Source organism: Micromesistius poutassou, assembly GCF_964030765.1.
Source record: "Micromesistius poutassou genome assembly, chromosome: 4".
NCBI classification, from domain to species: Eukaryota; Metazoa; Chordata; class Actinopteri; order Gadiformes; family Gadidae; genus Micromesistius; species Micromesistius poutassou.
Genome location: NC_140274.1, coordinates 5,807,960 through 5,828,974, shown reverse-complemented (window position 1 = coordinate 5,828,974; position 21,015 = coordinate 5,807,960). Strand labels below are relative to the sequence as shown.

The following is a 21,015-nucleotide window of genomic DNA, read 5'->3' as shown; positions in this document are numbered from 1 at the left end:
AAAATAAACGTTATCAATGCGTCCCCAATCACAATGTATCCCAGCCTGTGTTGCTTGGCAACCACTTTGCGGCCTTGAGTAAAATATATTGGAGAAAGAATGATGAGCTGTTAATAAATTATCGCATTTTATGTTGGTGTGTTTTGATTTTGTGAAATCTTACTAGGTAGTCCATAGTAACCGTTTAATAAAAGCAATAAGACACTTGAGGCAGTGATTTGCAGTGATTTTAGAACAACAGGGTGCTGTTTGATCTGGAAGTTGTTGATCTGAAACTGACAACCCAACCCTCGCTGGGTTGTCAGTTGGCCAGATATGTAAAAGTTTGTCACACACAGTGTATAATTCTTTCTTTGTACTGTACCACAGGTTGTAATGCTATATCTTTCCACTAGATGATGACAACGCATCGTGAATACTCAAAAATACATGTCCAGCTTTACCTTTTGTACAAAATAACTTTCGCGCTCAGTCACGAACGCATGATAAAACGTTAACATTTGGAGCTGGCCTACTTTTCTCGGCGTCCCTTTGCGCTTTATAACGTACCCTTGATGTGTGGACGTGCTGATTCGCTGTGTCATGTCGCTCTTCGGACAATGGGCTGGACCAGGCAGTGAGATTAAAAAAAAAAAAAAACTTTGCTAGCTTCCGAGCTTTCACATTAAATTTAATTTCAATATCCTTATTGGATCTACACCTTTGCTTTTTCACCCTTACATAAGCTATCGTAGCAACTATGTTTGAATTCCCGCCAGACGACGGTGGTGTTTGGCATTGCAGCTCTGGGATGTGCGTGACTGAGAAGTCGCAAGAACCCTTTGTCATTACAGATCACCAATCAAAATACAGGAAAAACCATCAGACGGAAGCTAAAATGTCCATTCAACGAAGTGTTATTTAGATTTATGTATTGTTATTTTTTTAACAACCAGTAAAATATATATATATATATATATAGTTTGTTGTCCATGAAGTCGAGAAGCCCCATTGAAATGAAACTTGATCGATACGAGTAAAAGATAAGAACATCCACCAATAGCTATGATTAGGCCTGCTACTGAATGAATTGAATATCATGACCAATACTTGTAAAAAATAATTTGATTGATTAGAACAAATATTACATCAAGATGATTAGCGTTTGATGCAAATGTTGTTGCAATTCCACAAAAATTCACAATAAGCATATCACATGAGTCAAATAAATTCTTCCAAGTCAGTCTGTGTATCACACTTGATTTCACTGGGAAGAGAGGCGATATCCTCAAAAACCCCAGCGAAAGCACTGAATTGTCCACAAGTATTCAGGATATTCTCCCATTCTGCAGGAGCTCCGGCGGGAGAAGAGTTGCATGGATGTTTTGACATCAGGCTCCCAGGAGCCAACCGGCTATCTGTGACGTCCTTGTGCTCGGTGACAGTGTGCTGTCCGTGCTCAAACTCTGAACCACTCCCTGTTCCACAATCAGCTGAGATATCATTTGTTGCAGTGGGTGTGATCATACTGGGCCTCACTGTCGGCTGGGGAGCATCATTTAGCTGACGGACCTCCTCGGCAGAGAGGGCCTGCACGGGCCCTGGGCCGGCCGATCGCTTTGGCCCCTGTGGGTGACAGGGCAGCAAATGATAGGTATCCACGTACGGTCTCAGCTCAGGGTGTAGCGATGGAGATAACCGTATGGGCTGCTCAGATTTAGTGGTCCTACCATGGCTTAAGGGAGATTTCTTAGAATCCGAAAGGTTCTGAATGTCTCGACCTCTTCCTCCAGCTCTTGTGCAGCACGGACCATCGCAATGCGTTGCGCGTCGTTTCAGGGAATCTGTGTCTGAATGGAAAGTGATGCTGTAACTGTCGATTTCATAGTAGTCCGGTTCACTTCCCTGTGGGACCCGCTGTCCACCTGTGGCATCGGCTTCGTGGTACACACCCACACCTGAATTCTGATTGTCGTTCAAGATGATGTCCGGAGGTCTGTGTTCCTCGATGCTCTCGCCAACCCTCAATGATACGACGTCATCTGGGGCAAACACGTAATTCTCTGTACCATGTGTGGTTGTCCTCTGAGGGGAGCTTTTATTTTGACACCACCACACATCCTGTCTGGCCCTGAGGTGTCTCAGGGTAAAAAACACAGTTAACACCACGGCCACAACGAGAAGCAAAAGCAGCATGGCAATAACCCACAGAGGTGCACGCCATCGGTCAGAGGGACATCGGCCTCCCTGGTCCCTCACTGAGGTACAGACGTCACATGACCTGCTGCTGGAGTTGTGGAGACAGATGCAGGCCCAGGTGCTCTCCTGGCCAGGTCCTCCACAAGCCTGCCACCAGCCATCTTCTGGGCCTTGTGGGGAGAGGGGTTCATCCCCCAGCAGGGTATAGTTGTCTACAGGGCAGGGAGAAGGAAGGCAGGAGGAGGGGGACGGGCAGCCTGTCTGGAGCAGGGAGGGGCTTGCTGTCACCTCAATCCGGTCGCTGTGACCGCTCCCTGGCAGGGTGTAGCCCGCCACCTTGAAGTACTCCACACACCCAGAGAACCCTGTTGGTTAGGGAAAGAAAAAAATAAGAACATTTCCTATGTCATGTGTAGTATGAAGAGTACCGGGTAGTATATGATACATAGAATAGCAGATCAATCTAAATCCTCACCAATTTTACTGAATCACAATTCAATAAATACATTTGACCTAAAATTTAATTAATTTAGCTTAACGTAAAATCGATGTATGAAAGTATCTATATGTGTTGATGTAAAGAAACCTTTGTTTAACATATACCAGCTCTTCTTTGTAAATCATTCATCAATGACTACTACAACCCACCTGAGACTTGTAGTCTTGATCCTAGTTGTGGAACGGCCCGCCCGAGGACAATTCTGTCCAAAGTGACTGGGGTGAGATCAATTCCTCTGGTCGTGTTCAGGATGGCTTGTTCGTCCAAATAGACCACTGCGTTCTGCCCATCACTAATGACAGAGAGGATGTGCCAGAGTCCGTCTGCTACGGGGTTTTCCACAGCAAACCCTGAGGTGTTGTCCAATGTGAAATGCAGTTTTTGGTCCTTTAGCTGAAGATAACAGAGAAAATTTGATGCCATTTATTTTTACACACTACTTCACTACAGCCTATCCCTATAGAGATTAACTTTAGTGTAATGGTGTTTTTCCGTTGCACAGTATAATACCATGATTACCCAGCTATGGGTCAGCAGTGGGAAAACGCCCTAAAGTGAACATATTTGTTGCCTACCATTAGCATTGTATATCCATTATTTCCAATAACAGACATCAGAACTCCATTATTCCGAGTCTTGAACTTAATCTCGATCAGGGTTGAGTATTTGTTTGTTACTTCGTCATGGAGCCCATCATACTTCAGATCTTTCAGTAGGATGTCTCTCTTATACCTCTCCTTAAAGACACATTCAATGTAGTCTTTCCCACTGAAGTGTAACACAAAGTCCTCTGGTATTTCTGTTTGGCAAAAGAAAAACGTGACATTATATACAACCCATATAACTGAAGGGACAGTGCTGCTTTGCAGGTATACATTGTGGTGGTGATTTACCTGTGGCACAGTGGCTTCCTGTGTAAGGAGATTTGCACTCACAAACTGAGTGAGACCAACGGTCGTGGCAAAGGCCACCATTTTGGCATGTACTGCTTTGACATAGTGGTATCATTTTCCTGGGACACCTTAAACAGACATGGAGGGGGAGGGGGGGACGCACTCTGGTTCGGGTTATAGCTATTGCTATATATGTTCTCCATAGTGATTAAATGAACACATTGTATTAGGTTTTCTAGAAGAGTGGTGAATACCATGGTGAGCTAGTAGTAAATTATCATTTGGATCAGGTGTTCCTACCTTTGAATGATATTGTGGGCTCCAAGGGCCATGTAGGGGGTCAGGGCCCTGCCGTTCACATGAATGTTTCGGACGCACCCAACAAAGTCATGGGTTCGAACCTGACCAGGGTGCACTAAGAGAACTCCAATAGACCTCAGTCCTCCAAACGTCATGTTTCCACTGCCAACATTCAGTATCCTGAGAGAGGGTAAAACGACAGATCACACTTGTGTTATTTATGCGATGTACAATGCTGAATGTTCAATTATTTTTAATGGTTGATGGCTCCCTACCTTTCTGAACCAAAGCCATCACTTTGAGAAGAGCAAAATCTATCAGGGTCAACATCTGTGCATCCATCCACCAGTATGGAGCCAATCTGTTCAAAGGCAGATTCAGTGCTTTGAATATCAAGGGCAAACTCATTTAGCTTTCCAATTACCCATAAAAAAACATCAGTCACCCTTAAAAGGATGTGTTGTTGTGATATGAATGTGTGTTTGTCTGTGTGTTTATGAGCATCTGTTTCAGATGTGTGTGTGCATTCAGACCTATGCACGTGTGTGCACGTTTTATCTACATGCCCATGCATACATTTATCGGTGTGTGTCTGTGCGTGAAGCTTACATTGCCAATCCTTTTGGCGGTGATGCTGTGAAAGAGGCCGTCCGCTACTCTCTTTCCCGTCTCCAGCCTCACAGGCCCCGCTCCAAGGTCAAAAGAAAGGCGAACCCTCCCTTCCACCAACTCCAGCGCCATAAAGTCCTGGTAAGAGGCCCCCCCAGGGTTGTACAGGAGCAGGCAGTTCTGCTGCACGGTGGCCACTTCAAGAGAGATCAAGTTACTCCTGGGATCCAGTGGTGGGAACTCCATGAAGGACAGCTCCTCGAAGCCAATGCTGTCCTGCTCACAGTGCACCCCACTGACGCCTTTACGCCGAGCACAACAAAGACACAGTGGGCTTTAAAATAGAAGGGTAGCGGTGGCTTTATTTGGGTGAAATGATATTGATGGTTACTCAATCAATCTAAAGTATTTAGCAGCTAATAAGAAGAATAGTTCAAAGGCCCACATTGTCTTGTAATATTTTAAAATGCAGTGTAAAAAACTAGGAAAAAAAGCTTGATGCATTTATAACACTAAGTAAATAATGAATAAAATGTACTTATTGAAATATCAGGTGAACATAACAGTCAGATTTTTAGATTCAGATTCAGATTTCAGATTTGATTGAGTATATTTTCATTTATAATTAAAAAAAAATAGTTTTATTAAGTTTAAATAAAATATCTAGTTTTGCAAGAAGGTTATGGACTACATTCTACAAGATTATACGGCATGATAAAAGTGGCTTATTCTTACCAAAAGGACATTGACAGAGAAATCCCATCAGAGAATTAATACACTTGCCCTGGATACATGGGCCTGATTCACAGTGGTCCACCAACTGCTCGCAAGCGTCCCCTGTAAATAAATAAACAAAGCTTTGGCATCATAAGATCTCACATAATAATTTTTTTAATGCTAAAGAAATAAATATGCCTCAACAATATACACATTAAATACCTTTATATCCAGCATCACAAAGGCAGTGGAAGCCATCTTGAGCTTTAACACAGCTGCCTCCATTTTGGCACTTCTGCGTGGGGCATTCATCAAAATCAGTGGTACAGAAAGGCCCAAAGAATCCGTTCTGGCAGTGGCAATAGAATCCCCCATGGTTGTTCACACAGGTGCCTTCATTTCTACAGGGATTGCTCTCACATTCATCAATGTCTGCTTCACACAGCGTCCCAGTGAAGCCTGCCAAACAGGTGCAGTTAAAAATTTCCATCTGTGGTGACGCAAAAATGACTGATGAGCTTTCAAGCACAGCAACGTTTGGACCGATGTGAATGTTTTTGCCGCATGTGGCGCCATTTTGACATGGGACGGTCAGACAAGGATCACTGGTGATGTGAGATATTGTGACGTTGGTTTGAGCCTCTAGCACCTTCCTGTGGCCTGTTGAAATACCACTGGCCACCTCTCGGCTGAGGTACTGACCGTTGTAGCTCTTGACAGCGGCCAACAAAAGGATTTCGGTCTCGAGCACCTTGATTCCAAACACGTGGGTCTTGGATGCTTGTAGGTTAAAAAGACTATCGAGAGCTTTCACAAACGTCAAATACTTGTGAGTTAAGAACTCATGTATCGAAGAGGATGACACATAGAAGAGTATACAACTGTCCATGGAAGCATTTGTAAACCCTTTGTAGTTCACATAGACACTGTGGTTGACCGGGAAGAGGAACACGTCTGTTGCTTCGATGGTGATGTTATACGTTGCCTCCCCTTGAAAAGGAGCAGACCATAATTCACAAGTACCGTATGGGATGTCGAACATATTAGAACGCCCATTTTTGATGCTGCAGTTAAACGTATGAGCCTCGTCATCTCCCTGTAGATTGACATGACCAATCCTACCTCCTTGGAAAGAACTGCCGTAATACTTTACTTCGATATGGATACTCCGCTGCATGTAAGGGTTGTCATTTTCATCAAGAACACTGATGTGAAACACCGTGGTAGATGTTAGAGGGGGGGTCCCGGCATCCCTTACAGCCACAGCTACATGATATACAGAGTAGACTTCACGATCCAGAGACCTTGTGGTAAATAAAACTCCATCGGCTGTTAGAGAAAATGCACTGCCCATCATAGGCTTCACAACCCAAAAGGTGAAGGGCCCTTGATTAGGTGGCAAATCCAAATCAGATGCGTTTAACCTTGCCACTATGGTGCCCTGAGGCTGGTTTTCCTTCACCTGAGCCTGGGTGACCCCCAGTCTTGGGGCGTTGTCATTGATGTCATCAACAGTCACAAGGACATTAGCGGTCCCAGTGGCAGGGGGAGTGCCCTTATCGGTGGCTGTGACAGAGAGGTTATAATGAGCCCACTGTTCCCTATCTAGTGGTGAGTGTACTGAAATAACACCACTGAGGGGATGAATGGCAAAAGCCGTGTTTATGTTGCCATGCTCAATGCTAAAGAAGAACTGGCTCCAGTACCAGATTGAGTCCTGATCCATGGCACTCACTTTAACTATAGCTGTACCAATGGCAATGTTTTCCCTGACATTGATCGAGTAGAAAGCGGGAGTGAACTCAGGTGCGTTATTAATTTCTATGATGCTGATCCGGACTGAACCTTCGTCTACATTTGTGCCGCTGATAATGCCTCGGTTCTTTGCCAAAACTGTTAGAATTGCAGGGCTGTTTCCATGCATCCTCAAACTGCCAGTGGTATATATTTCTCCAGAATGTTGGTCGATCTCAAATCCCAAGTTTTGGTTTAGGCCTAACAATAAATAGAAAACCTCACCCTCTGGGCCTTGATCTAAATCGGTTGCAGTGACTTTTCCTACACTAGTTCCTATAGGATCATGTGTAAATACCGAAAAGTCATATTCTTTGGTTCTGAATGTTGGGATAAACTCGTTGATATCAAGGATGTTGATGACAACATGCGCTACACTGAACAAAGCCTGTGCCCCCATATTGGACGCTTTGACTGTGACATCAAAGATCTGCTCCCGTTCATAATCAAAGACGTCTGCAGTGGTGATGGTGCCATTTACTGAGTCAACTGAGAACCTCTCCACATCACCAGAGATTAGACTGTACGTTATCTGGGCATTTGTTGTTGAGTCAGGATCCGTAGCCTTTGCAATAAAGACAATTGTTCCAATCACAGAGTTTTCTGGTACTGAGGCAATGTACTCCAATGCTCCAAATGATGGAGGATTGTCATTCACATCAACAATATTCACAGTAATGTTTGTCATCCCTATCTTCGATGACCAACCTCCATCGACAGCTTCTATTTGAAAACGATACAGCTGTTGCTTCTCAAAGTCCAGCTCTCGGATCAGTGATAGCAAAGCCGAACTTTTCCCCAGGGAAAATGGTAAATATTCAAGTTCTTGTCGAATGGAATAAGTGATCACACCATTGGCACCAGAATCTTCATCCTCTGCTGGTATTTTTCCGATAACTGATCCTACGGGTAAATCCTCAGGAATGGAAAATACAGCAACTGGTTCTGCAAAGTTTGGTGAGAAGTGATTCCTTGCAATAATTTCAAAAGTGATTTCAACCTGTGAGGTCAAAGGAGGGTATCCGCTATCTTTGGCAGTAACTGACAATGTCCAAACTTCACTGAGATGTTCACTCAGACTTCCATTTAGTGTTATTTTTCCATCAGCCTTAATCCAAAACCAATCTGAGGCCTTTCCATTCTTTAAACCATACTCAATCTCATTAGAGTCGTTATCTACTGCTGAAAACTGAATCACCTCAGTTCCTTTTGGCAGGTCAAAGGGTATGGACACTATTGACGGTGAAGGCAGAAAGGTGGGTGGATGGTAGTTATACGGCACTAATCGTACTGTTACAGTGGTGCTAGCAAATAATGAAGTTATTCCGCAATCGTATGCAAAAACTGTGACGTTAAAAACCTCAAAGGGAGAATGATGTAAAGCCATTAGCTGGGTGGTAAAAATGTCCCCTGAAGTTGCATTGACCCAGAAGTGCTCAACTGGGGGTTCAATGTTATACAAAACCTCACTGTTTTTCCCTGTATCCGCATCTGTTGCCATAATTTGAAACACAAACTCCTCTTGAGCTTTTGTTTCTGGTAAGATTACAGTGGGGGCGGTATGTAAAAACACTGGTTTGTTGTCATTGACGTCTAATATGACTATAGTGACATCAGTACTTATGCTCCATGCAGAATCATTTGCATTAACCCGCACAATGTAATGGTCCTGTTCCTCTCTGTCAAGGAGCCCCATGACAGTTATGAGGCCATTGGTGTTATCAATGCTGAAAGGGATGTCATTAGGTTGGATTATTGAGAAAGTAATCTCAGCATTTTCATCAATGTCATCATCAGCCGAGATAACTTGTACAACAGTGAGTCCAATAGGAGCGTCCTCTGGTATTTGCGCCCTAAAAATCTGGGAAAAACGAGGTGCGTGGTCGTTTCTGTCTAAAACAACGACAATCACAGTTGCCCTTGCCCTGTGAAGAGAGTTATTTTGGTCTGTTGCCTCAACCGTCAAACTGTAATTTGCAATATCCTCTCGATCTAAACTTAAGGTGGTGCTCAGTTCACCAGTCTCAGAATCAATGATGAAGTGGCTGTCAGGGTTTCCCTTCACAATGCTGTAGTGCACCATACCGAAACTTCCAGAGTCAGCATCAATGGCTAGAACATCGCAAACCCATATTGGCTGCAAATTCTCAAAGATGTCACACCGGAACTCACTTTGCATGAACTGTGGAAAGTTATCATTCACATCGCTGATGTTTACCTGGAATTCTGCAAAAGACGAGAATGGTGGGGATCCAGAGTCTCTCGCTTCTACCAACAAAGTAAAACCCTTCTTGTTTTCATAATCCAATGGGTTCTGTACTGTTAACTCACCGCTTGACTCGTCCATTTGAAAAATCTCTTCGGTGTCTCCAGAGGCAAGGTAAAAGTAAAACGGCTCTGGCCTTGGACTTGTTGCATTGACAATTGCCACCAGTGTTCCAACTGGTGCATCCTCAAAAATGATATTTCTAACAATGTCAACATTAACCACTGGGAATTCTGAGCCATTGTGAAATATTACACTGATAGTGGTGATGTCAAAATGTGGAACTTCTCCACTATCTTCGACATGTACATCGATCGTTAGGCCCTCCCGTCCTGTGAGAAAACCTGACGTGAACACGGTCCCGCTGCGTGGGTTGATCGTAAACACATCAACACTTGGTCCATATAAAGAAAACTTGAGTTCTGCGTTCATCTCAGTGTCCCCATCTGTTGCTCTCATCGTACAAACCACAGATTCTGAAAGACACAATTAAGACAGGGGGGAAAAACAGTTAAGACAGCCAAATTGAAATCTAATATCATAAATTATATGTTTGTTATTATATAGTTTGTTATTCCACAAACACAGTCAGGACATGACAAATTTAAGTCCCAAAAAGAAATACAATCCAACAAACAATCCAATAAATCTTCATAAACATGAACTGGAACACGTTCATGGTCTCACCTGGATCCATAGCAGTAGGTACATGGGCCACATAAGGACTGTTTTGGAACTGGGGCCAGTGGTCATTCACATCCCCAACAAGTACGTTTACAAGCACTGAGCTGGACAAAGGATGGGTAGAATGCTTATCGCTGCATATGACAGTCAAGCTGTAGATAGCAACTGTCTCTCGGTCCAGAACCTCAGTGGTGGACAGCTCTCCAGATGTTTCTTCAATGGAGAAGGGTGAATCTGGCTCAACGATGGAGTACCTACAGAGGTCATATTATATAGCAACCACACAATATCAGTCCAGGGTCATACATTTTCAAAGCTTGGCGAAACGTATCCGTGACTTACAATTATAATGTTATTAAGGAGCAGGTGGGGGTTAGGGCATCAGCTCAAGGATGCCTTCAGGTTGTGGACATTAGTGGTGGATTTCATGATTAGTTTGAAAGAATCAGTTCACGTCGGTCAGTTCGCCAAGAAGAGTCGTTCATTCGTTCGTTCGTTCGTTCGCATTTCCGGTAGCAGTGAATCATGATTCTCAGTCACTGAGTCGGTCAGACTCGGCTCCTCCCTCATTCTCGTTCAAACGAATCGCGAATGCACGTTCGCGCATGCCGAGTCGGTCAGACTCGGCTCCTCCCTCGTTCTCGTTCAAACGAATTGCGAATGCACGTTCTCAGCCGAGTCGGTCAGACTCAGCTTCTCCCGCGTTCTCATTCTCAAACGAATCATGATCGTGCAATGGTGCAAACGGTCATCAATCAACACAACATTAACTAAGTTCCTTTTAGCTGAGGAGTGCTTCATGTTCGGAATCGGGATGTTGTTGCCCAGCTGACTCTCGTGACTTCTCAGTCCTAGAGTCTTCACCGCTAAACAGTCAGTGAACGAACGGCGACTCGCGAGTCAGCGACTAGTGGGTGGAGCTGGGAGTCGAGTCTCGGAGAACGAACGAGACGAACAACGACGAACGAGAGCGGCGAATCAGTTCGGTTCGTTCGTTTTAAAGAGTCGTTCGTTTGAACTGATTCGTTCGCGAACGAGCCACCACTAGTGGACATTGGGGATTGAACACCGTTTGCTACACAGTCAAACCCCTTTAATAGAGGTGTTAAAACATTGGTGTAGGCAGGTAGTAATGAAATCACAGAAACATTATGAAGTGTTTAACCTTATTTCTCCATTGACACCTTGATCTAGATCTGTCGCAGTGATGATGGCAAACACAGTGCCTGGCAGGCTATCCTCTGGAACGATGGTGTTGTAGACATCCTCATGAAACTGGGGTCTGTTATCATTCTCATCATCAACTACCACCTCTAGGGTTAGAGTCCCAGTTAAAGGTGGCCAGCCTTGAAGTGACAAGGAAACAAACATTATTAATAATATTGGTTCACTTGTTTATAAGTTTTTGTACATTGAGTGATAGTTGATTTAAATTCCAATTTGTAGGATGTAGGATGGCTGACATTATCAATTACCTGCATCAACAGCGATAATACTTAAGATATACCGTGGTTGTTTCTCCCTGTCCAGGATGTTTAAGACATGGAAGGTGCCATTGGCCGAGAGAGAGAACAAACTGTCTTCATTTCCACTTTGTGTCGAATACGTGAGCTGACTATTGATGCCTACATCTTCATCCCATGCAGAAATCTGATTGAAAAGAAGGGCAAAAACGCAATAACTGTAAAACCAAAATGACATCAAAAGTATGTGTATTAAGGTTACTCTGTGTTTCAGACTGTAGTACCAACTGAGTGAACTGAGAGAGGTCCTTCTGATTCTCCAAGACATGTATTGTCTGTATCGCTGGGGAAAAGACAGGCATGATATCATTGACGTCCAAGACAGTGATGCCTATGACAGCAGCAGAAGATCTTGGTGGGCTGCCCTTGTCTCCGGCCAGCACAGTGAGCGTGTAATTAGATTGCCTCTCCCTGTCCAGCTCCTCCATCACTATGACGACACCCCGGACCGTGTCCACCGCAAACGGACATGTCTGGGAAAGGGTGTACCGCACTTCCCCGTTGGCACCCAGGTCCGCATCCCAAGCCTGAGCCCGGAATACGCTGCTGCCCCTGGGTATGTCCTCTCTCACAGACAGGCTGTAGGATCTCCGTGGGAACTCTGGATGGTGGTCATTCACATCCTCTATGTGCACGGTGAGGTTCATGGTGCTCGCCATCTGCGGGGAGCCCATATCGACGGCCGTTATGGAAACGGTGAAGGCCTCATCCCGTTCCCTGTCCAGCAGCTCCCGCAGATGCACGTGTCCGCTCGTGTTGTGAACGCTGACCCAAACGCTTGAGGCGGAGTCGTTCAAATAGTAGAACACCTCTCCGTTGGACCCTGAGTCCGGATCCTCCGCGTGGACGGTTGTAATGAGCAAGTGGAGGGCAGAATCCTCTGGAATAACAACACTCTGGGCAGACGTGAATACGGGGGGGTTGTCATTTATGTCATGAACTGAGATGACAACCTGCGCTGTGCTGGTGAATCGCTGAGAAGAGATCTGTGGACGGTCGCTGGCTGTCACTGTCAGATTATAGGAGGGTTTCTTCTCTCTGTCTAGCTCACTGTTCAGGCATAAGCTGCCAGCGGGATCCAAAGAGAATACATGCTCGTCATCCCCAGCAAAGATTTGAAGGTCCAACTTACTATTCTCTTCTAGCAGTGAGATAAAAACAAGGGAAAAAATAAAGGTCATTACAAAAAGAATGATTGATACTTCAAACAAGCTTATGAGTCATTTTTTGATAGATATATATATATATATATATATATATATATATATATATATATATTATATGATATTTTTAAAACACCCACCAATAATAAATCTATACCAGTAGGGCATCAATTCCCGATATATGTACAGACAAAAACAGTTTGGACACAACCTGACCCTCAGATCCAGTTACCTATTTATTAAACCTTTAAAAAGCAAATCAATATTTGATTCCTCTACTGGCTGTGTGGGAATAGTGGGCTGTGTAGTAGGCCTCAGGCTAGATGTTCTGTGTGTTGTGTGAATTACAGTTTAAAGGTCCCATGCCACTAGGTGTGGTGTGATTAGCCGTTACAAGATGTTTTGAAAATCTGCACCTTATGACATCACAGGTGGGTGTTGTCACCTAGATATGTGCTGGATAGATCAGTCTACCAGCCTACCCAGTGGACTGTAGCAATGTTGCTCATCTATCTTTCACACATCTAGGTGGACACGCCCACCTGTGATGTCATACAGGGAGGATTTCCAAAACTGCTTGTAACGGCTAATCACACCACATGGTGGCATGTCATGGGACCTTTAACCTACACCTAAATGTTCCCTAGATTCCCTTTCTCTGACATAATGCCTTCATCATCTGATAGTGTATATATTTCGCCTCAATTTTAATTATTTTGCCTTGTTATGTATGGCAAAATTGCCATCAATAAGCCAAGGTGAATTGATTTATGCCATCACAAAAGGTGTATAGGCATGACAAGTATTCCCTTCAAGTGAGATTCTGCTCATGTCACATTCTACATCAAAACCATCGGGGCTGGATTGTGTGGAGGTTAGGCTGTTTGTCTACCAGGCAAAAAGGTGCCTGGTTTGAACCCCAGTAACAATCCATCTGTAGGCATTTTGGGCAAGATTCCCAACCTACCAGCCCATCAATGACATGTATCTGGAGGGAAAAAAACACTGCATGTCCATTTGGATGAAAGCGTATACTGATTAGTAAATGTCACACTGGCACACTATTTATTTTTCAAATGCCACGGGCGTCCCAGGTTAAGTGATTAACATTTAGACCGTTTGAGCTGCACTGTCCTCCCCGCTCACCTGCGTCTTTATCGTGGACATTTAGGAGAAGAAAGCAGGTCCCAGTGGCCGCGTCCTCGAGCAGTGAAGCAGAGTAGGTGTCCGGTTTAAACTCTGGGGGGTTGTCGTTGACGTCCAGCACGTTGAAGTAAACCCTGACACCTGATAGCGGACGCCCCTCTTCCTGGACCCCCACCGTGAGAATGTAGAATCTCTGCGTTTCAAAATCCAGGCCGCGGGACAATAGGAAGTCCCCAGAGAGGCGATTCAACAGAAAGAGTTTGTCTCCGTCGTCCACCAGCACGGAGTACGTGATTGGCCTGGGGTTCTCCCGGTACACTGACTGCAGCCTTCCCACTACCGCTCCTGTAAACATGAATGGACACACACAGCATGCTTGTGTCTAATACAACACAATGTTGTAAAACAAACTGTTATAGTTGTAGTTTGGTGGAGGATTTAGAAACAAAGTATCTTACAATAACATGAGTGCATACATTCTTAGTATGGGTGGCTGCAATGACTACAGAAAGCATTCATTAAAATGCTAGTTCTGTGGTTCCAATTTAGTCCAGGAAACTTGTATTAAAGCTTTATAATTTGATCATCATCACAGTATTATTGCCATTTGTTGGGCCTTTAGTAAACAGTTGACCGACCTGGTGCTGTGTCTTCTGTAACCTGGAAGGAATACACTGGCTGAACAAGAGGCATCGTTCTTTGCCGACGGCCAGGGGCCTGATGTGACACCAGAGCATCCTGAAGCGCTGTTGCTTGGCTGGTACTGCTGCTGTACCAGGAGGGGTGAGCACGGTGGAGCGGCTCAGTCTTCTGCCTTCTCCCACCAGTCCCATCTAATCCACTGGTAGACGGAGGGCCAATACCCCATTTGGACCCAAGCATCTGCAGCAGAATACAGAAACATTCGATAATGATGCCCACATACTCACTCCAGCTCTCTCAAATAATATCTGGATGGATGCAGATTAGTGCGTCAAACTTGCTCGGCATGAGCTGGGAATGCATTTTTTGTTCACCCATTGTAAATTAACTCTTTGCATTATGTCTCTATTTAATCGTGTTGTGGTATTTTATTCAAACGTTGGATTCCCTGGATTCAGAATGCAACGGTTAACGTAACCTAAGTAAAGAAACAACAAGAAATGACTAAGTAATCTAAGTAATCTAAAAAAAAAAAGTTAACTTACCATGAACATCAAAAATACATTGAAATGTATTCTCCGCGGTCCAGGAACGTCCATAATCAAGTGTATCATTAGGTCGCCATTGCAAAAATAAAGAATTCAATGTTGCACACAAGTTAAAGCAAAACAACTGCAGCGAGGTCCGGCATCACTTTGAAACTATTCGAGCAGAAGTTGAAATGCTCCTCTAGTAGCCATGGAGATACTCCGCTGAAGTCTGTGGTGGTCCTAATTTGGCCACACTTTGTAGCACAACCCCCCTGAGATGGCTGTATAACAAAAGTTACATTGCAGGTCCAAAACGAAGCTGCTACGTTCCAGCGAGTGAGAAGTAAACCCAAGCCACAAAACATTTAGATGTTCATAGTTCTTATTACTTCAACAAATTATGGGGATAATTTTTGGGGGAAAAACTGTGGATTTTTTGTTTGTTACATGTAATACGATTCTGCATTTGTAGAAAAAAACGCATTTGGACTGTTTGCCTTGCCTTGCCTCACCTTGGCAGGTGAGTCAGGTGGGCCATTCGTTCAACATGAAAGAAAAGTAGAGAGGGAAACAAACCAAAAAACACCTGTTATTCAAAACTGCTTTATTCAAAACTCTGGATTAAAAATCAATGAATGCAGATTAAAACGATATTGTAGCGAGCGGCAAGGGAATGACGATATGTTTGTTTTTGGGTGAATGGGTGGTTTTCAGAATCTGGAATGAGGTAAAGGGCAAGGCTTTTAGGGAAATCGGATACATAGATCAATTAACTCCTTTAAATGAACATTTTCGTGAATAGGCCTATGTGAGTCACTAGAATGAACAGAAGTTTTTTTTTTTTCGCAATTAATAACATTTATTTAATATGTATTTTTATATTAACACTGGGACTGGGTGGATATGCGTGTATTGGTTTACGTTTACGGTGCTGCAGTTTTCAAGGAGAAACATTAATATAGCCTACAAATGGCGCCACCTTCCGGATTCGGATTACTCGACAGGAGTGGCCGACTCGTGAATGGCCGACATGCAGAGCGGTAGGCTACAACAGCACAAAAGGGGGGCGGAAAAAGGAAGAGCAATCTTGCCTGCAGCGTTTAAACTGCATGACAAACTCATCCCGCTCAGTCCACCTTCAATGTAGCCTATATTGATCTAGCTAAACTTAAGCATTGATCGTTGCTCTAGTCTAGAGGCCCTCTAGGCCAGCGGTTGTCAAACGAGGGTTGATCTCTAGGATACTCAAAATTAAATTGCGATTTACAGTCGCAATTATTTTTGGTTTTAAATGCGACTGACTGAAGTCAGGCTGATGACTGAAGTCTCAGTAGACTCGACACAGGAGACGGCTGCCTCATTGAACATGTTTTTCAATATTTACAACTTTCTTAATTATGAATTAATTTAGAATTATTAAATTCCCTATGGTCTCCGCGGTAAACGTGACAACGCTGTGGGTAATTACCTTAGGTAAAGTCTGCACTGATGCGGACTCACGGAAAGGGCTCGGTTAGAATATAATAGAATATAATGCCTTTATTTGTCACTAAACAAGTACAGGTTAGTGTGGTTTTAAACCCTCCCGCCCTTTGAAATTCAACATTGGGACAGCCCTAAAGCCTTACTAATTTCGCGAGAACGCGCAGCAAAGTCTGTGAGTCCGTGAGTCCGGACTTTGGGTTTGGCCCACTCACGAACTGAAAGATCTCCATAGCTTTTGCGGTGGGTCGTTGATAAACGTTGTCATGACAACAGAGAAAAAAGTCGGCTAAAAGTTGTTCCCCACAGCAAGAAATGTTGTGTTGGTGGAGAACGACCCATTTATAAATATTTTTTAATGCTTAATCCTGGAAAATATTGGGTGCGACAAACACCACTGTTTGGAAATCTGTGTGGATGTAACGTCTATGACAAGAGAGTAGGACGACCTCTGAAGAATAAGTCCCGCCTCCGAGGCTCCCGGTTCCCTCGGCAAATGTCTATGGGAAATAACATGGCATTTTTGAATGATAGTACATAACAAACTCTGTAGGTGGCAATGGATAAAATAAGTTGTTAATAAAAACAAAACACAGCGTGGCAAAGAAAATTACACTATTACTAGTAGGCCTACTACAAATGAAACGCCTTCTGATGGCACCAGCTGCTCGTCAGGCCATGCAGCCAGGGCTAATTGTGGGGTCAGCCCTATTCCCACAGCCCTGTTTCCACATTTCAAAGGATTTTTTTTCCCACAGAAAATGTTTAATTGTTTGAATTGTTAATTGTGAATAAGCAAGTAATTGTTGCAATTTTTGCCATGTCCCATGTCGTTTGACCAATTTTGTTTACCTTGTCTATGCAGACGTGTGTTCATTACTTGTTTATGCAGCAGAATTCAGAACCAAATCATTTAATTGAGCTTACCTGATACTAGGGGTACTCTGTAGGATATACGTTGTCACAGGGTACTTACGAATGTTAAGTTTGGGAACCATTGCTGTCGACTATGCAGACAACTAATGTTGAGTTAATTTCAGTTTGCAAACACTTTCATTGAACTTACCTTGAAATACAGCGAGTCCATATTCTAGCCATGGGTGGCCCATGAGCCGATGCAAGATTAACTGACAATTATTCAAGACAAGCTTTTTGTAAACATTTAATAACACTGGGCTTTTAAATTGTATGATAAAGACTCATGTTGTAAAATTATCTTGTTTGAAAGCATATTTAAGAGAACCACTCATCAAAATACGGCAAATTAAATAAAATACATATGAGAATGGATTGTTATGATCAAAAACAGAAACGGCCAAATTAAAAAAGTAATTTCTTAAAAAAAGACCTTTATTAGAGTGGTATTCAAAGAACAATAAAGACATTTTGACAACACATGAAAAAATATTCTTTAAAGCACAAATAAAAAATAAACTACCAACCCAAAAATTTCATTTTTGAGTTGCAAGTTTAACGTCTACAGACTACTTAGTTTCCATTTAAATTTCATCGTCCTCTCTAAATTGTTAGATATGGCTGGAATAAAGAACTACCACTAGGAAATGATCAAACCGAAGATATGTAGTGTTAACTTTACAAAAAAAAAAAAAAGGAGCATAACACTGTACATCTTAAAAACATTAAATATACACATGTTCTTGTTCAGTCACTTTCCTTCCTGAATGTGAACGGAGTACATTGGGATGGTGGGTTGGGGTAATATGGCATGAGCAAAAATCTAGCTCGTACTACCAATGCATTCTACTCATCATCATCATCATCATCGTCATCATCATCACCCTCATCATCATCGTCATCATCATCATCCTCTGGTGGCGGAGCCGCGGCAGGGACCTCAACCTTTCCCTTGGTACGGTAGGCAATCATGTCCTGCAAAGGAAAAATGTAAACATGTTTAAATTCCACGCAGAATTTGGAATGAATTACATCCACTGGAATGTTGGGTTCTCAGCCGCTTACCTTGTCGTACTTCTCCTTCAACTTAGACGCCTTCTTCTCGTAGGGTTGCTTGTCCTCCGGTGAGGAATTGTTCCACATCTCTCCCAGCTTCTTGGCAGTGTCTCCGATGGAGAGGCCGGGAGTATCGGTCTTCACCTTTTGCCGGAAGTCGGCGCAGAAGAGGAAGAAGGCGGACCTTTGGAACAGACGGCGTGACATGCTTAGTTGGCACGGTGTGTCACAAATCCGTATTCTAGAATAGAAGAAAGTTAAATAGCAAAAACAAACATCCATTCATCACAATACATACGGGGGTCTCTTGGGGGCATTGGGGTCCTTGAAGCGCTTCTTCTTCTGGCCCTTGGGGGGAATGTAGGTCCTCATCTCCTTCTCATAGCGAACCTTGTCCAGTTTGGCCCGATCCTCAAACTTCCCTTTCTCCTTAGGGGACATTGTCTTTGGAAAAAAAAATGTTTTTATTATTTATATATATATATATATATATATATATATATATCAAAAAAATCTGTGGTCACTCACAAGAGGTCTGGAATTTTGGAAATCTTTTTTTTTTTTTTTTTTTTTTAACCATATTGTAATAATTAAGATTACCTTCCAACGTTCAGAACATTTCTTGGAGAACTCTGCGAAGTTGACACTCGCTTCAGGGTGCTTCTTTTTGTGCTCCTCGCGGCACGTCTGAACAAAGTAAGCATATGAGGACATTTTGCCCCTTGGCTTCTTCGGATCTTTCACCATCTTGGGGCCCTGAATGGAAGGAAGACGTTTTTGTTATTGTTATTGTCAAACGTACCATAATCTAATAATAAACTGAAATAGTTTGATTTATAATGTCACTATGCTCAATTTCCTCATCTCTGCTTTGTCAGTTCCATCCATTGTTTAGGTAGGGTGGAAGGGGGAGGGGTTGACTGATGAGCTATTGGATAGTCCAAGCCTAATCTTGGAAAAACAGCCCATAAACTCGAAAACATTCTCAGTTACGTTACACTGCCAAACAATATATTTTATTACTCAGCTCAAGGCGAGCTCTGGCTACATAAACATAAAAAATACTGATTGTATGCAGGATGGTAATAGACGCATCGCATTGGGACTGACTGCATCGTGTATGCATAAAATTAACGTTAGCATTAGCAGCCATCTGCCGCCCTCTGAGCTTCCTTGAGTTAGCAATGATGGCTTCCCCCATTGCTTTGTCTTGAAGATACCATCGTTAGCTTCGCTCAACTAGCCTCCACTAGCAATGACACCATCTTCTCTGCTTACAGGATCATACAACTATGTGAAAGAATGGCCACTGGTCGCTCATGCGAACAGTTTAATAAAGCAAAATCTAATTTGAGAGAGTTGACAATAGCTTTAACGCGAGAAACAAGCGGACGATATTTTTCAGTACAGATGCCCCTACGTACGCCATTCAGTTGGCTACTCTCTCTACACTCTTTGTACGCGGGCTAGCGTTAGCATGTCTAACATGGACGGCGGGCCCCTCTGCCCAGCTTATATACTAGCAAGCTAACGGAACGGGTTAGAAGCAAATACAACCATGGCTTTGAGCGGACGTTACGCTATAGAAACGTAGTTACTCCGTCGTGGATGGGGTTATCCTTAGCATAGGTCTCTATATGGGGAATTTGTAAACAGAACAACATTAACACACCGCGCCATTCGATTTAAAAAGCAGTGTTGGCTCACAATAGCAAGCACTTCATACGACATTAGCAATTTATTTAGCATCTCAGAATGTTTCGTGTTTAGCAAAAAAATACAAAACGAACAAAGTTGTTGAAATGCATCATGATTTCTATTTAGAATATTTGTATTATAATAACACGAATAAGGCTATATATCAAGTTATTAAAACATGACTTACCCAAATAATTGTATATGAAGTAGGACGTACACAGCTATGTCTCAAACAATAGGCGGTCAATGCGCGGTCTTTTGGCGGAGGGACTACTCTTCATTCTGCGTATTGGTTCTCTGGCTGACATGGATTGGCTGCCGCCATCCCCCCCCTGCCCTCTTATTGGACAGTTGGATTCCAAGCACTCCACGCGGCTCGATTGGTTGTAAACACAATGGATGAATGGCGCTAGACTCGAATGGCAGACGCTGTGCTTTATTTGTAAACATAGCATTTCCATCGCAGACATAGCAGTGTATCCTGTTACACTGCTTCGCTGTGTTTTGCCCATTCATTCTGTGTTAACCACGGTTAACACGGCTATGTTTTGTACACGCGGTTTAACATTTGTAATCCATACTTTAATAAACGCATCGAGACTGAGAAGATAGTTGGTCACCAAAATGAACTAAACTTGAACCATTTGCAGCTGAAATGTAACCGTTACAGTTAGGTATCTTTACACTGTCGTGTCGGTTGCTGGTTTGTGTGGTTGTGTAGGTTGGTTTAATTCATCCATGGTTTCATTTATCGATCACTACCTAAATAAGAGTAAATAAGGCGTTTAACTTTTCAGGACTACTTTGCGGTCCCAATGTGGAGCTACACGAATGATCAGAGCAACTGAATCTTTCATGAGTTCCCCCCCGCTGAGAGTTAACAAGTAGGTTGAGTTGTATCCCCATAACAACAGCCCTGG

General features: G+C 43.2%; 2 protein-coding genes across 3 annotated transcripts; both read right to left on the bottom strand.

Annotated features, from left to right (window-relative positions):
* Positions 1–1,200: 1,200 nt before the first annotated feature.
* LOC311342448 (protocadherin Fat 4) lies at positions 1,201–14,605 on the bottom strand (the record flags this gene model as incomplete). The annotated part of the gene is made up of 16 exons (XM_084467277.1): positions 1,201–2,021; positions 2,247–2,543; positions 2,827–3,070; positions 3,355–3,476; positions 3,571–3,698; positions 3,871–4,050; positions 4,146–4,231; positions 4,480–4,781; positions 5,215–5,316; positions 5,419–9,732; positions 9,944–10,194; positions 11,106–11,286; positions 11,416–11,590; positions 11,688–12,604; positions 13,773–14,117; positions 14,407–14,605. The coding sequence occupies 16 exons, from the start codon at positions 14,603–14,605 to the stop codon at positions 1,201–1,203; spliced, it is 8,664 nt and encodes a 2,887-aa protein (XP_084323403.1).
* A 3,150-nt stretch (positions 14,606–17,755) lies between these two features.
* On the bottom strand, positions 17,756–20,365 carry hmgb1b (high mobility group box 1b). Of its 2 annotated transcripts, XM_084466698.1 has the most exons (6): positions 20,283–20,365; positions 19,955–20,030; positions 18,998–19,153; positions 18,696–18,841; positions 18,407–18,581; positions 17,756–18,316 (listed from the first exon to the last, which is right to left on the bottom strand). In XM_084466698.1, exons 2-6 carry the CDS (start codon positions 19,955–19,957, stop codon positions 18,188–18,190), a joined length of 609 nt encoding a protein of 202 aa, XP_084322824.1. In that variant the 5' UTR covers positions 19,958–20,030; positions 20,283–20,365; the 3' UTR covers positions 17,756–18,187. The 2 variants fall into 2 exon arrangements, with proteins under 2 accessions (XP_084322824.1, XP_084322825.1); XM_084466699.1 differs by lacking the exon at positions 19,955–20,030 and having other exon boundaries at positions 20,283–20,342.
* Positions 20,366–21,015: the final 650 nt, after the last annotated feature.